Source organism: Medicago sativa, chromosome 8, assembly GCF_051527215.1.
Source record: "Medicago sativa cultivar Bolivia chromosome 8, Bolivia_mono, whole genome shotgun sequence".
NCBI lineage: Eukaryota > Viridiplantae > Streptophyta > Magnoliopsida > Fabales > Fabaceae > Medicago > Medicago sativa.
Window position 1 is genome coordinate 75,982,768 of NC_140756.1, and position 16,553 is coordinate 75,999,320.

Genomic DNA, 16,553 nt, shown 5'->3' on the forward strand with positions numbered 1-16,553 from the left:
TTATCTTATAGTAGTAGAGACCAAAGTAGTATATCGTTATTACTCGTGTAATTTATACCATTTCACTATTATACACATACGATGTTATACAGCCAGCAAATGCAAAATGAAGCAGGAGCACGTGGCAAGCTAATAATTATAAGAGGAAATGGTCATACTCAAGGGGTAATTGTTGGCGGTGTATCCATTGTGGAGCAGGGGGAAATGTACTTGGAGTGAGGAGATGTACTTGAAATCTGAAGTATTTGCCCAGGTTATAGTTACTTACTGGATACACCAGCAGAGTTAATAACTTAATTTTTTTTAGAGGAGCATAGTTAATAACATTCTTGCTGTAACGGAAAAAGAAAAAATAGAGGCAAAGCCAACTAAAAAAAGATCAAGTGATGTGATGCCCGAGTCTAATCAAAATTCAATTGAATAATCAATTTAATCTGGGAGAAACTTCTCCTTCCTTGTGATGTAGTTGTTTATGATTATAAAGCCTTACAGGCAGATACTTGTATTATACACAGTAATAAATTCCATCATCTTTTGCTAGCTTTTTACCCCTTCATGGAATTTTGAGTTTTTATGCCTTTAGGAGTCGTCTGTACCAAAATATCGGTCACCAAATTCTCCTAGCCCAGGCACGACACGGAACTGGTCATTTAGTCCTTCATCAATCTCGGAAGTAACAACTTTCAGGTGCGGAAAACGTTTACATACACAATGTATTCCCTCGGGAGCCTGAAATCAGTTTCGAAGTTAATTATGTTGGTATTCATTAAACATAAGTAGGGTCTTCACTAGCATTCAATTGCATAACTTACGGACACAAGGTTGAGGAATATTATCCGGGACTCTGGAACTCCCTTCTTTATAAGAAGCTCAATTGCTTGGCTTGCAGAGTTACCTGAATAAATCAATACAGTAAGGTGAATGATGTCAATACAGTGTTAAAAAAAAAAAAAAAAAATCCTATTGTGGAATTATGGACACATGATGAATGAAAAGTCGTGACTTGTAAGTTATGTAGCACCGACACTTTAGATTGAAATCATGTTCACTGTCCGATACATGTAAATATCCGACACCAATCACTTCTATTTATTTAAATTATTACTTGTGTTTACATGTGTGTCAATGCTTCATAGCTCATAAGTGTAAGAAGATCGATGTACAAATGAAAAACATAACTGACCTGTACCAAGTACTGGGTCCATGAGAAGAACATGTCTCTCTGAAATATCTTTTGGGAGCTTCTCATAAATAAGCTTATAGAATGAAAACATTGTGATAAATTACATCTGAAGAGTTGTATCATCTTACAAGAAACTAACATATTCAACAAAGAAAAACAGTCAAAAAGAAAACCGGTTACCTGGGTTTCATCACCTTCACGGTGGATGAGAATTTTTCCTATTTTTATTCCTTTACAACATGCACGCAAAGCATTTTCCATGCTTTCACCACTGCAAAGTAAAATTATATGAAGTTATCAAAATTGCTTTTTTTATATATGTAAGTAAACCAACTGAAGTAGAATTCATAAACAATATGGAATGAAAATTCCATATCAACACATCAGATTCGGGTTCAAATATATGCATATAACACATTTGAAATTGGTTTCAGACAAATAAAACTGTAATCAGGCGCAACAAGGTTGGAATTGAGTTAAAATCTATGTTACGATATCTCAATAATGCTCACATGTTTTTCCCCAGTTTAACCATGAGATTAGAACATTCAATAGATCTAATATCTTAAAAATAAATGACAATTTAGTATGGAGATAATAAGTCTACGAAGAATACCAGTGTCAATTAACCTTTTGAAATAGAAAAGTTTACCTTCGAATAACAGATACTCCACACAATTTCTTACAAAAATCAACTCCAATATAAATTGATCCTGAAATGAGGTAAAATATAGAATTTAGCACTCTCTCTGAACTTTGAAGCCACATTCTAACAAAGTAAGTATTTCATAGTATGCTAAAACATAGATAACTGAAATACTTGCTGGTTGATTTAAACTATAGAATGATATTTCCTCTTCCTTAGACAGACCTGTAGGTGTTGTAACTTGTTTCTCTGTAAATGGCAAGTAACCAAGACCATGTTCCACTACCTGTGAAGTCCAGTGATAATAATATTAGTTTGTTAGCAGGGACTGTAAATTCTGATATCTTGTATAAAGCATTACCTACCAAACGAATTAGTCGATCTGAATAAAAAACAAAGTCATGCTTCGATATTTCCTTATCACGAATAAGAGTGTGCATGCCTCTAGTCTGCAAGAAAACTCCAACTTTAGAACTTAGCATGAAAAATATCTCCTTAGAGCACAAAAGCAGACAGAGTTTAGGAGGAGGAACCAACATAAGATGAAAATCACCTGGAAAGTAGACTGTATAACATTCAAATTTGGATATATCTTACAGAGGCAATGTTGGCCAAGCTTAGTGTGGATATGTTGAACGATCAAGTCAATTGCTACACAATTGTCTCCCCCACGAGGTATGATAATATCAGCATACTTTTTGGATGGAAGAATAAAATCATCGAAGGCGGGCTTAACAAATTTCGCATACTGAAAATTTAGTAAGATATTTCCATATCAGCCACGGTATTGGTCCACAATAGGTACTAGTGTTTTACAAAGCCAAACCAAATTCAGAGCGACATTAACAAAGTATTTCATGCATGCTCTGACAGTACCATAGCACCAATGTTTTTATCGCACTACTGTACACTTTGCTTTTATCTGGGTAAGTAAACCAGCAAAACATCATACAGCAATGCGATTTTGGCTCAAAGCATATGTCCTTCACAGTTAGTGGGGCAGAAATGTTGTATCTTGTCCCTACCACAACTATTCTTTAGAATGGACACTATGACCATTATTTATTTGTTGTCTCTCCAAAAAAAATTATCCTATTCATATGTTATCTATTCTAAGATATAAGTATAAACCAACTATTAGTTTTCATAAATTATAATCCTGAATTCCTGACATATGTCAGTCTGGTAATAATATACAAAAGGCTACAAATCTTGCCTGTTCCAGTACAGAGTGCACATCTCTACCCCTCTCGACAGTATCTCGTTTAATTCTGCGGCCAAGCCTTACATCAGGATCTACATAACATGCAATGCAACATCAGTATGAGTTCAAGAATAAGAAAATATAAAACCAACCGACAATTTCTATAGAGAAATCATGATCATAGAAAATTGTCTCCACGTATCATTTAAAAAAATTCAGACAAACACAACATGGAGCACAGTCTCCTCACTTTACTGCTTCACATGATTCCCCATTGCTACTCATTCTATTTATGTTGAGTAATCTTACAATCAGGATGAAGGTTTGAAAATTAAATTGTTGGTTTGTACTTAGCAACTTACATTCGTATTCCTATACACAGTAAAACAGATACACATATTTGAGTTGTGTGCAATGAGTGGTGCAGTCAGTCTCATCTGAACTATCCGATCAAAACAAATGAGTAAATTATTTTCTCATCATATCATGCTGAATTCTAACCAACCTCTATTCAGAATAATATTTTAACTAGAGAAACTAGATAGATTAAGGTTCAAGATTAACTAATCATATCCTACTGGTTCATCAAGTTCTAGATTGAAACAAGATATATGATAGCTTATCATATCATGTCATGTCTATCTTATCCTGACCATCAAAAGGATCCAGAGAGATATAGTCCAAGGTTTAAAACTAAGTTTGGTCATTTATAGGCATAAAGGGTTCTGATTATTATGTCACCGTCCTCTCAGAACTCGGCATCAGTTCTCTGCTGATACAGAAGAATTTTCCAAAACGAAGGCAACGTTGTCAATAGTTGATCACGTAAAATCATAACATTTTGTTTGATTTCAGCTGTGCTATAGCCGCTATTTGGCAATACTTAAGGAAGGTTGATTAATAAACTCACTATGAATTGTTGCAACAGTGCAACCTTTTATGCAGGGGGTACTATATTCGTGGATCTGAACTACAGACAGAAGACAGAACAAGGCATAACATAACTAGACATACTAGACCTAGATAAATGATGTAATATCTGGTAAGTACCATTTTATTCCTTGACTTTAAATCTCCTTTTCCCTATGACAAACAAAATTCAGTGCATTTTAACCCACTTAGCCTGTATAGATGGTCCAACAGCTTGAAATGATAAACAAAATTGAAAGATCAATAGACCTGCATCGACAAATATCTTCATGTTCATCAGGTCACGGACACGTTGTTCATGAAAAACCAATATACCCTCCAGAATGATTACTTCAGATGCATTGACCTGCCAAAGGTGAGTAGTAGATTATTACGATGGATACCACACTTCCAATCATAATTGTCCGCAAACAGCTAGCTACTTGGTATTAATAATAATAATCATGATTCATGACAAAGAAAAAGTGTTTAACTTTAAAACGGATTTGGATCCTCTCCTTTTACTCCCTCATTTTCTCCCTCGTGTTGAGAGAGAGAGAGAGAGAGAGATAGGCACAAGAGTGACATAAAAATAATTTTGTTAAATCCTACACACAAAAACAAAAGTGCTCTTGTGGCTTATCTATATATCTCTTGACGCTAGGGTAAAAACAAGGGAGGTAAACGAGAGGATCTCAATTGTTTTAAAACAACTAATTGAATTAGAAACCTATGTGCCTATGCCATCTCTTCTTCGAAGTAGACAGATACAAATCAAATCAGGTATATATGCTTAGATAGATACATTTACAAGGACAAGTATACAATTAAAGGTATGACGATGATATCAACCAATGGCTCTTGTGATGACAGATTATCTACTTACTTGCATAATTGATAAGATTTAAGCATGACAACAAATCTGAGAGCAACTGTTATTAACACCACACCTAATTTGAACTTATGAGAAAGGTACCTACCTGTCGGTATCTATCAGAAGCTCTTTGGTGGAGCTTAAAATCATAAACAGGAACCTGAACTGACTGTCCAGATTTAAGTTTGATGAGTGTTTCCACAAGTTGTTCTGTATCAAATGCATCTAACAAAAACCAAAAGATTTAATTTAATCCAGATCACAAATGACTGCCATTTTTCGCGCATAAATCTTAATTAAGTTTCATTTATCATACCAGGATGATCAAAATTATACTCATGAACACGTTTGCACTCATCATTCGTTAAACCACGGTAGAACGAATCCTACAACAAGAATAAATAAATTAGTGATTAATGTGAATTGAATTGTATTAACTTGATCAATTTAACATGATTAGAAGTAGAAAATGGCAGTGACCTGATTGACGAGAACAACTCTATGATCTTGCAGTTGTTGAATGATCATGTCACACACTGTGGTTTTCCCGGATGCAGTACCTCCAGAGACTCCTGATTCAACGAAAGAACAATGCAGATCAAATAAAAACAAAGCACATGAAACAGAAGCCGAAGCAAGTGGCAATGCTGATTGTTGTGGAAATTTACCGATGAGGAAGACGTTGTTATGAGAAGAGGAGGAAGAAGAAGGGTGCCAACCGGAGAAATGCGCAGCGGAGGAGGAGAGAGATTCCATTAAGGCAACGTCCATTGCGCTTTGTTTGTCTATCACTCTTTCTTCCAACGCTCTTATATACCTACGCTTTCTTGTTTTCCTTTTTGTATACTCTTTTTTCCTAACCGCCTTTTTTTTCTTTCGTTTTCCATAGATTTCATCAACATATCGAAGTTTGAATCATGATTGGCTACTTTGTAGATAGTATCTAATTTGTTACGAGTAAATAGGCAAAAGTACCCCCAAAATTACAAGACCATCCACAATAGAGCTCCCTTGTTTGGGATTGGGAGCTCCTACTGATACAGCAGGACGCTGTAACAGCACACGACCGTCCGATTTAGATCGTGCGGTTAAAATGATTTGAAGTGATTTGACACATCAGTTAATTTAAACTGCATGATCGATAATCAACGGCTGAGATGCAAAACAGCGTGCTTTTTTACATCAGGGAATCTCAATCCCCTTATTTGGGTGCTTAAGTAGGTCCCACATGTACACGTTATTCATTTTATAAATTTTTAATATCAATACCTAATAAGCACTCAATCCCTCTAACCCAGCACCACAACAAAATTTACTAATAGGTCCCACTAATAACTACCTTTCTAAAATGCTCATTTATTTTTTATTAAAAAATATTAAATGAAATTCACACACAAAAAATGAAGAGAGAGAAGGTCCTTATATAGGCACCCTTCTCCATAAGCACCAATAAATATCCCTTCACAATGGGGGTGCCTATTTAGCTCGGTGCTAAATAGGTGAAGCACCCACCATTGTAGATGGTCTAAATTTTCTAGAGAAGAGGCAAACGCTCTTGAACTTGTTAAACGTTACTTAATTTGTCTTTTCATGTGTTTCCGTCATTAGTTAACATGACGTGGTCTCGTTGGTTGTCTACGTGGCATTGTCATGTGGTCTGATAAGTAATGTAATGTCATATGCCATAGGGAGGGAATATTTTTCTTTCATTTTTTATTTTATTTTTCTTTTGGATTTCACACCTATGAGCGTTCCCTCAAATTTCACACTTGTGTGTCAAATGCCCACCGAAATTGACAAAAATCAAACAAATTGGTCCATGCAACGATCTGTATGATTTCAAATTTGTCCATAACATACTCAACATACTCAGATGATTTCAGATTTATGTAAAAAATTAACATTAATGATATATATATATATAAACTTATAATCTAACGGTCAAATTTGAATAATATAAATCGAGTAAAACAATATTTAGCGGTGTAACATTACATTGATGTAATTTGATCTCTCCTTATATGTAGACACACACACAAACATAGATATATGATCTTCAACTATTTATTATGCAAAGTACACTCAATTTCTAATCTTTTACATCTAACTCTCGCTTTATTACTAACGTCAAAGTGCTTGCAGATACACCTCTCTCCCCTTGCATTCTGCAAAACAGAACATTGATCCCAAACCAACCAACCTTCTGGGTTTATCCGCATCAACACGGATGTAGGTATTTTCTTTATAATAAAGACAAGGATTAAGATAATATTCACTTATTTTTTTCGCTCATCTGTCATTAAACAAGTTGACAATGAACTATTACATATTATTTTGTCGTCTTAAAACTTTTGTTTAGACATAATACAACATTTATAAAATTGGCTTGTAATATGAGAACTGCATCTATTTGTAAAGTATGATCATATCGTGTCTCGTCCAATATGAGACTCTTAACCCAGCTCATCATGTTTAAGGTTGGACATTTGCAACATGACTACGAGTGGTTCAACAACATATGACACAACGAATCTTTAATAGACTATGATTGTAAGAATAATTTATTTAATTTAATAATTACTTATGACAATTCATGTCAAATGATGCAAATATCCTTGAAGGGTGCTCCTAAATCTATACTCCCTCCGTTTCAAAATGAGTGTCGCTTTAGGCTTTGGCACACAGATTAAGAAATGGAATGAAATAATCATTGGATATAATGCTTTTACTAAACTGTCCTTACTTTATTAGAAAAAGACAAACTTAAAGTTGCATTGAAAATTGTGTGAGAGAAAAGTTTGAGAGGGTAAAGTTGGAAGAAAAAAATTAAAGTTGCATTGGAAATGTAAAGCGACATTCATTTTGAAACAAATTTTTTTAGCTAAAGCGGCACTCATTTTGAAACGGAGGGAGTAAATATTTGTAACTTGGTGTAAGTTATTGGTTAATGTTAAAAAGTTTGTCTCTCAATACAGTTTCTCTATCAATTTGCCTTCTAGAACATCTCATGAAAAGAAAGAACAGAGAAGAGATAGATTAAGATTCAGTTGATCGTGCTATTGCCTATCATCATAGATGAAGATTTTTTTTTATAATATATTTAGTATGTGAGAATCATAAATTTCATTATCAATAAAATTATGATAATTTTCTTGAAAGTTATTGTAACACTCAAGGATGACGAGGGCGGAGAGTTGTCGTCTGTGTATAAGGCATGACAATGAGCAGGGGCGGACCCAGGTGTTGGTGAGGGTGTGCAGCTGCATACCCTGAGTTTTTAAAAATTACACCGATATCCTACTTCTTTCCCTATTTTGCATACCCTGGATAATTAACTTTTGCACCTTGCACTCAAAGGATGACATTGTATAACTCAAATTCTCTTATAATCTTGTCACACTTGCACTAGGCTGACGTAATTTCTCCAACTTGCATCTTGTTTGAACAACTTGAGTGATTGATGTTTCCAATTTAATTTAATTTAATTTAGTCCATGACTATGTAGATGACTATTAAATAAGTCTCCGACTTTATGAATATTTCAAAAACATCTTTAACTCTATTAAGTTTTAAATTGGTCTCTATATTTAACCACTTACTATCAATAATGTCTTTTTATTTTAAGGACTATCAATTTGGTCTCTAACATTATCTGCTTACATTTAGTTTAGTCTCTATCATATTTTTTTAAGGATTAACATGAGTAAAATTTGACAGAATCACATACCTTTTTTAAAATATTTAGGGACATATTTGAGTCTCATATAAAATCAGGGACTAATTTGAAAGTTTACATTAAATATAATATACACACACACACATAATAATTCAAACTGAATATATATATATATATCTTCAATTTCATAATTATAATTATTATTAACTGAACTTAAAATGTTTGCACTCCCTGACCCAGGGTCCTGGATCCACCACTGACAATGAGCGACTCCCGACAGCTTCTACACAAACCGAATCACATCGGAATGAGAGAGATCATGAGGCTGTGTGGGTATGAGACTACATGGTTGAAAAAGGCTTATAAAAATTGTTTGGTACTACCTATATCAACAAGATGCATCTTCTTTTCGATAGCTCATTCCATAAGAACTTCACGGTTAAGCGTGTTTGGCTTGGAACAATTTTGGATGGGTGACCTTCTAAAAAGTTTTCCATAAAACGTACAAGTGAGAACAAAACACGTTGAAAAAACTCGTGTTAATTTATGCGGTCAGTCGATAATCCTAAAAAGTCTGGGATGTTACAATACAATTGTAACATGATATGATATTATGTTAAAACTTGTGTTAGGCCTACCTCAAGTTTGTTAGGTTGAATTAGACCCGATATAAATATTTGCGACATGAAAATCATGATGTTTGTTGTCCTTCATGTCATGATTCTCAACACAATGCAGTCCCTAATGCGGCTATTACCATGTGCACATGGCTGGTTCGCAAAAAAAAAGCATATGGGAAGAGTTGATTGAATTTGAGAGTACTTTTCAAACTGTTATGCGTGGAAAGGCGTTTCTGGAACATTGGAGGAAATATTAAAGTGCATTGGTTGTGTCCAGGTGACATGAATGTTATCCTTCCTACAATTGCTCTCCTTCCAAACGAACACATGTCCTAAATTTGATGCCTGATTTATGGAAAATAGTACTCACTCCGTCTCGGATTAACTGAGTCATTTACTAAAAAAAAGTGTCCCAAAATAACTGAATTATTTCAATTTTCAATACTACTTTCATCATTCTCAATTCAATATATTCCACTTTTTCCCCTTTATAACTCTAATTAATACTACTTTCATCATTCTCAATTCAATACTCCATCCGTTTCAAAATGAGTGTCGCTTTAGCCAAAAAAAATTGTTTCAAAATGAATGTCACTTTCAGTTTCCAATGCAATAATAACTTTTTCTTTTCAATTGTACCCTCCAATTAATACTATGCACACTACTTCCAAAGTATTACTTTTAAAACTAACCAATACTCCCTCCGGTCACTATTATAAGCAAAAATCAACTTTTTAGGTTCATTCATTAAATAATGTATTTGGTCTATATTATTGACAAAATACATCATTTAATGAATGAATTTAAAAAGTTGACTTTTGCTTATAATAGTGACGAGAGGGAGTAGTTAATAAGGATAATTTGGTAAAATAACCATTTTCTTTCTTTTAATCATTGCATTTCTTAATATGTGTGTAAACATCTAAAACGACACTCATTTTGAAACGGATGGAGTATATTTCACTTTCCCCTTTATTTATACATTTTCTTAATAAGTGTGAAATAAGCCAATGACTCAATTAATTCGGGACGGAGGGAGTAACATATAAATGTCTTTAGGATACATATTAAATATTAAATATTCTATGTATATCAATAGTGTATATATAAAGTAAGGTTTTTTTATGCCATATGTCGCTTCCACGTTTATTCTAAATATATTTATTATTTTTTCTATTTTCTAAAACTAATATTTTATTTGGCATAAATATCTCAGCAAATACTTTGATCTTATCAACTAACTATTTTGTTTAAGTTTTTAATTTATTTTTAATATTGATGCAACATAAATATATCAACAAACTACACATTATATTTTATAATTTTCTAACCATCAATATTATCAATCAACAATCTATCTTTTTGTATCAAAATAAAAAACAATGTATCTTTTAGTATCTATTTATGAAAGTTAATCACCAGCAAAAACACAATTTTGTCTCATCCTAATCATCTGACACATCGATATATTTTAACCCTCTTGTGTCTTTTATAACAAAAAATCCAGACTAAAGGAGAGAGAAATTGATTATTTTTGTAACAAAAAGTTCCTTTTACATAATTTTTTTGACAAACTTTTTTTTTCTTCTAAAAATTGATTTTATTACGATAATCAAACACAAAATAGATTCTGATTTTTTTTATAAAATGTAAAAAAAAATCTCTAAATTATTGAATGTCAAAATCATTTTTACTATAATCCTATGAGTTTTTCTTTTTTAGGTAATCCAATGAAAAATGACAATTGTTTATACACATGTTCACTCACATATTAACATTTATGTTTGTTTCTACAAAACACGTTATCCTATCTAGCATATACATCTCAACAAATATCATATCTACTTTGATTTTATCGTCCAAATATTATATATGTTAGATTTTATTACTTTCTAATTTAATTTTAACTTAATTTATTTTGTTAAATTGCTACAATTTTATGGAGTGAGTGAGTGAGTGTGTGTATGTGAGACCACTTATGATTTTTTCCATGAAATTAACAACTTATATTATTCTCACACGTTTTTACGGGCTTTATTCATTTTATAATATATTATATTATTTCTTCCATAAAAATTTATTATTCTTCAATTTTTCCTTTGTTTTCTCCAACATTCTTCAATCATTTTATTTATTAGGTTTTTCTCCTACTTTATATTATTTCTTATGTTTATGCTATTTTTTCATCTCATTTTTCTTTATTTTTTGTATGTGTAATTATTATTTTCTACTAAGAATAAAGAGTGAAAATACTCATTTATTTTTTAGTATGTCTTGATTTTATTTTACGATGTTTTGTGGCTTATTAAGCAACAACGTATAAAGCTAAATTTATCAATGTTTTTTCATTTAATCTTCTTGGATGTTTATCTCTTTATATATTAACGAAATATTTTTGGAGCTAATTTGAATGTGAAATAAACATTTATCAACTTTGAATCAATTATTTTAAGGTTTGTATTATGTTTTGGACTCTATCAATACTTTTTTTTCCCTCTCATTATAGTTTGAAATGATTTTTTTTAATGGAAGTGTTATTTTATTTTTGTTGTTATTGATGTTGTTGTTACTATACATAGGAGTTAACTTTCTCTATTTAATAAAATAACATTCATATGAATATCCTCTAGATGGGTATTAATGAATACTAATGTATTTACAAATATCAACGATGAAAATGACTTTTTATACAAAAAAAAATGAATTATTGTAAAATATTTGAAATTATGTAGAATTTATTCCTTAAATTTTATTATTAATAATTGTTGCACTAATGATCATTTTACAACTGTTTCATGTGAGATTTGGACAATGTCCGTAAAAGTTTTTTTTTAACTTGGTATTCGATCCAAGAGCCGACTAATCTGAGGTTATCAATCACACACTCACTTGTGGGGGCCCCGTTTAAAGACTGAGGAAAGCTTTGTATGGACTTGCCCACCAAAATTGGTACCGGGGGGAATCGAACCTGAAACTTTGAGAGGAGCAAACTTCAAAATCCTAAGCCAACCACTAGGCCAACACCAAATGGGTTCAATGTTTATTGAAGTTACAAAAGCTTTTACAACTGAGCTGACACCTCTTAGACTTATTCCTTCTATTTTGATAAGACAAAATATTATATCACACACTTTCATTTTGACAACAAATCACTAATCAAACAAAAATTATTAATTATTAGGAAGTCCATTTATGTTTTTATTTCATGATGAGAAATTTTTTATATATGTAATATGAAAATTGTATAATTTTATTAAGTTAATAACTGATAGGGATTTCTGCGTGTCCGTGTACTTATTAAAAGTTTGTTTTTTATATTATATATGTGTTAATAATTTTACTAAATCCGGTTAATATAATCCTCATGTGCATCTATTAATTTACGGATAGTTAAAATATGATTTATTTTATTTTATATGTGTGTACCCATTAAAATACGCGTCATGTACCAGTTCGTGGTAAATTTTATTTGCAGATGTCATGCATACTAAATTTCGATCATCCTTAATTATGTGGCTAACTCGGACAACGCCGGGTAAATATACTAGTTTTTTTAATAAGGGATCTAATTGAATGTTTTATACTCTTTCGGTTCCTTTTTTAAGGGTGTTCAAAACCGAACCAACCCAATAGAAAAACTGCAAACCAAACTAATCCAAACCGAAACCGCAAAAAACCGCACTTAGTTCGGATGACTTTTGCACTGAACCGCGCGGTTCGGTTCGATTTGCGGTTTGCAACTCAGAAATCGAACCAAATCAAACCGCAATAATAACTTTTATTGGTTCTTAAATGTTGTTATTTTGGTTCTGATGTTATTTTGGATAGATAACTTTTATTGGTATTGTAATGTTATTTTGGAACTTCAATTTCTTTTTTTGGATATTTAAAATTGCTTAGTACTAAAATGTTATGCTATAAAGATATCATTTGTCAAAAAAAAAAAAAAGATATCTAAAATTGTTTGGTAATGATGTTATTTTTGGATGATGGAGCTACCCATATAACTTTGGTGGTATGTTCTGCCAGTTTATGACACATGTAATACATAACTATATTAAAGAAGAACAATATATTGTTGGTATTGAAAATAAAAATTTAGGATCTATGCAATTCATGTATAATTGTATAGTCATATTTTATCATGTGAACAACAAAATAAAATGTCCTATGTTTATTTTTTAACAAGTTGGCAATATTAGAGTTAATGTAATATTTTTTTATCTTGCGATAAACCACATTATCCGAACCAATCCAAGCCGAATTGGTTTGGGTTGGTTTGGTTTGGATGACTTTTTAAAAATCAACCGAACCAAACCAAACCGCATGCTTTTTTATCTCGCGGTTTGGATGACTTTTATGCTCAAAACTGAACCAAACCGCACCGCGAACACCCCTATCTTTTTTCGTAGAAAAGTTTTGTTCTATTTATTGTTACTTTTAAAGTTTAATGCAATAGTAAATGTTGTTTACGAATATAAGTGGTTTGGACAAAACAACGAAACCGAAAGTCCAAACCGAACCAAACCGAAAAATATCCGATCTTGTTTGGTTCGGTTTAAAACCGATCCGAACCAATCGATATCGATCTAGTTTGGTTTGGTTCATGGTTTTTCATTTCGAGATCCGTGAAACCGATGAACCAATCCGATGATAACCACACTCTTTATTTTACTAATATTATCCTACCTCACACATACTTATGGTTACGCCCAAAATTAAACATAAAATACTTTATCCTATCTCACGTGGATGACGAATTGGAATTTGACGATTCACGTTGGAATTGGATTGATTTAGTTTGGATGTTTTTATTTAATTTCACGGCGACCATAATTTCATGATGTATAAATTTCAGGATCAGTAGTTTGCATGAATTTGTTATTTTGACTATGTTTTAATTTTAGGATGTTCTTTTTGGAATTTTTGTGTTTGTTGATGAAGTTGTTTTTGAAGAATGATGGATGAATGAATCTTGGATCATATGTATGAAATATTGAGTAAGGTTAGTTATAAAAAGTTGTTTGAAAAATAGAGAACATAAAAAAACAAAGGGTCTTGTTAACCGGTGCCCGGGCACTGGTTAAGGAATCCAAAAATAGAATTTCTGTCTTGGAACTATAAACGATCACTTTTCATCTAGTAATAATTACATTACTTTTTAACAAAAACTTACTTCTTTTGGTGTTTAACCAATACCTCTAAAGCACTGTTTAGCATTCTCTAAAAACAAAATATGAAATACAATTATACAAAGTTCTATGAAATATTTTGTGAGAATATGAATTTTTTTTAATTGTATTTTTAAATAAACCGTTCAACCGAACCAAACTGATTAGTTTGGTTCTGTTTTTTTTAGAAACACTGAAAACCGAACCAATCCAAACCGATGAAGGTTTCATCGGTTCGAACATTTTTGAGTGAAAATCAATCCAAACCGAACAGTTACACCCCTTTATTACCTCTAGTTATTTATTACAAAGAAGGAAATAAATGAAATAAGATATTAAATAAATGAGGTTATTATTGGAAAAAGATAAATTACTATATGGAAAGTAGTAGCATATATTGATTGTCTTTGATTTGTGTAAAATAGTAAAAAGTGACAATTACCAAAGAACAAAGGTAGTATATGTGAACATACAATTTTGATCTTAATATCTTTAATTATATAAATTTTCATAGCATAAAAGCAATTACTCATAACAATGTACAAAAGAATGAATGAAACCCCCGCAGGCACTGGCCAAAACCAGAAAGCCTATAAGCACATCACATAATCAACACATATATACATCATCATCATCATTCACTCCATCATAATTCTGAATTCTTCAAAACTAAGCACACCATCACCATCCAAATCAAATCTTTTAATCATCAATTTGCATTCTTCAATGGACTTAGAATCCCCCAGTTTTTTCAACATCCTCTTCAAACTTTTTGGTGTTATGAACCCACACCCTTCATTATCATACATTTCAAAAGCTTCCCTCAAATCCTTCAATTTTTCTTCCTCTCCCACTGATTCCATTAGCGTTATCAAATCCTCCAAACTCAAAAACCCATCACCATCAGAATCCAATGCCTCGATAGCAATTTCAATTTCTTTCAATTGAAACTCTCCGCCAATCTTCACCATTCGACTCATTAACTCCTTCGGCGAAATCTTTCCATCACCGTCTTCATCAAAGTAACTAAGTACACGCTCAAATTCCATGTTACTCCTCATGTTAATTTATATAGTATTGTTCACAACCAAAAACCTAAAAATTGGAACAAGTTAATACAAACACTTGCCTCAAAATACGTCGAAGTATACAGAGTGAAATTCAATTACAACAATTTAATGAAATTAAATAGGATATGTAGTATATATATATATATGAATGTATAGGACTATAAGGGATAGATATATTAGGAGTTATGGACACACTTATTTTTCTGCTGGCTGTGAAACAATGGATGGGAGAGTATTTATAGTATGTGAATTATGAAGACGTGTTAATTAAATTTTCTTGGAAGAGAAAAACGGCATAAACGTCACGGCATATGTAGAGAGAGTGTGGATAACGCAGGCCTAGAATGAAAGTAACTTATATTAACGGTCAAATGGGGTCGTGACTTTAGGACATTATATTATTTTTAATTTGTTTGTATAGTTGTAAGGCGGAGAACTTAATGGCAAATGGTAGAGCCGCCCAATATGTAAATAAACGTGTCGGGTGCCACCATAGTCACCCGGTGGATACACTTCCATACCTTGTCATCATATTTATTGTTTATTTATCCGTCTATAGACTGTGCAATTTAATTACTTGTTATTATAGTAAGAAAATATCAAATATGATATATGAGAGATTAGTTTGAAGATTAAAAGAATTTCAAAATTTTTTGTTATTTTTTCCCTTAACTTTTGACACTTAAAAAACAGAAATTAAAAACACTGACATAATTAAGTTGGCTTAACATCAAAAAATAAAATTGCATACAAGAATTTTGTTCAGAGAACAAAAAATGACGAAAAAAATTTATAAAATTTTATAAGGACTAAAATTATATTTAACAATTTTTCTCATACAAATTGTTTCGGATTGGTAAAGGAGTTAACATATTACTCCAAGGTCCCTTTAAGGGACCATACCATATATATGTTTTAGAGGCACATCCAGAAAAGTTTGGAGATCAAACCAAAACCACGTAATGAAAAACAACTATGACTTGTCTACCGTTGTCATCCAAGACAACTGTCCAATTAGGGTTTCCAGGAATCATAATCCTCCTCCTATAAATGTTTACTTAAATCTCATATCCAGTTACTATTCATAAAATCTAAAACCCCATACTCATGATTCATAACAACTTGCTTAATCTTCAGAACGTTGTCCTCAACCACTCTATCATCTTAGGTTAGTTCGGATCATAATGTGTGCCGTGTGCT

General features: G+C 32.1%; 2 protein-coding genes across 3 annotated transcripts; both read right to left on the reverse strand.

The window, feature by feature from the left end:
- Window positions 1–402: 402 nt before the first annotated feature.
- LOC146901600 (uridine/cytidine kinase UKL1, chloroplastic-like) lies at window positions 403–5,599 on the reverse strand. Of its 2 annotated transcripts, none has more exons than XM_085737993.1 (14): window positions 5,485–5,599; window positions 5,297–5,388; window positions 5,133–5,202; window positions 4,923–5,041; window positions 4,213–4,309; window positions 3,046–3,125; window positions 2,383–2,577; window positions 2,195–2,278; window positions 2,055–2,115; window positions 1,836–1,896; window positions 1,364–1,454; window positions 1,184–1,256; window positions 813–895; window positions 403–729 (listed from the first exon to the last, which is right to left on the reverse strand). In XM_085737993.1, the coding sequence occupies exons 1-14, from the start codon at window positions 5,585–5,587 to the stop codon at window positions 580–582; spliced, it is 1,359 nt and encodes a 452-aa protein (XP_085594119.1). In that variant the 5' UTR covers window positions 5,588–5,599; the 3' UTR covers window positions 403–579. The 2 variants fall into 2 exon arrangements, with proteins under 2 accessions (XP_085594119.1, XP_085594118.1); XM_085737992.1 differs by having other exon boundaries at window positions 2,055–2,111; window positions 2,191–2,278.
- Window positions 5,600–14,767: 9,168 nt separating this feature from the next.
- Window positions 14,768–15,562, reverse strand: LOC146901601 (uncharacterized). The gene has a single exon (XM_085732278.1). The coding sequence runs from the start codon at window positions 15,342–15,344 to the stop codon at window positions 14,922–14,924; it is 423 nt and encodes a 140-aa protein (XP_085588404.1). The 5' UTR covers window positions 15,345–15,562; the 3' UTR covers window positions 14,768–14,921.
- Between the last annotated feature and the right edge of the window lie 991 nt (window positions 15,563–16,553).

Coding starts and splice junctions, on each gene's coding strand:
- LOC146901600 (XM_085737993.1), bottom strand. CDS start 5,587: ATGGACGTTGCCTTAATGGAATCTCTCTCCTCCTCCGCTGCGCATTTC. Junction 5,042..5,132: donor GTATAATTTTGATCATCCTG/GTATGATAAATG, acceptor GGTTTTTGTTAG/ATGCATTTGATACAGAACAA. Junction 730..812: donor TATTCCTCAACCTTGTGTCC/GTAAGTTATGCA, acceptor AACTGATTTCAG/GCTCCCGAGGGAATACATTG.
- LOC146901601 (XM_085732278.1), bottom strand. CDS start 15,344: ATGAGGAGTAACATGGAATTTGAGCGTGTACTTAGTTACTTTGATGAA.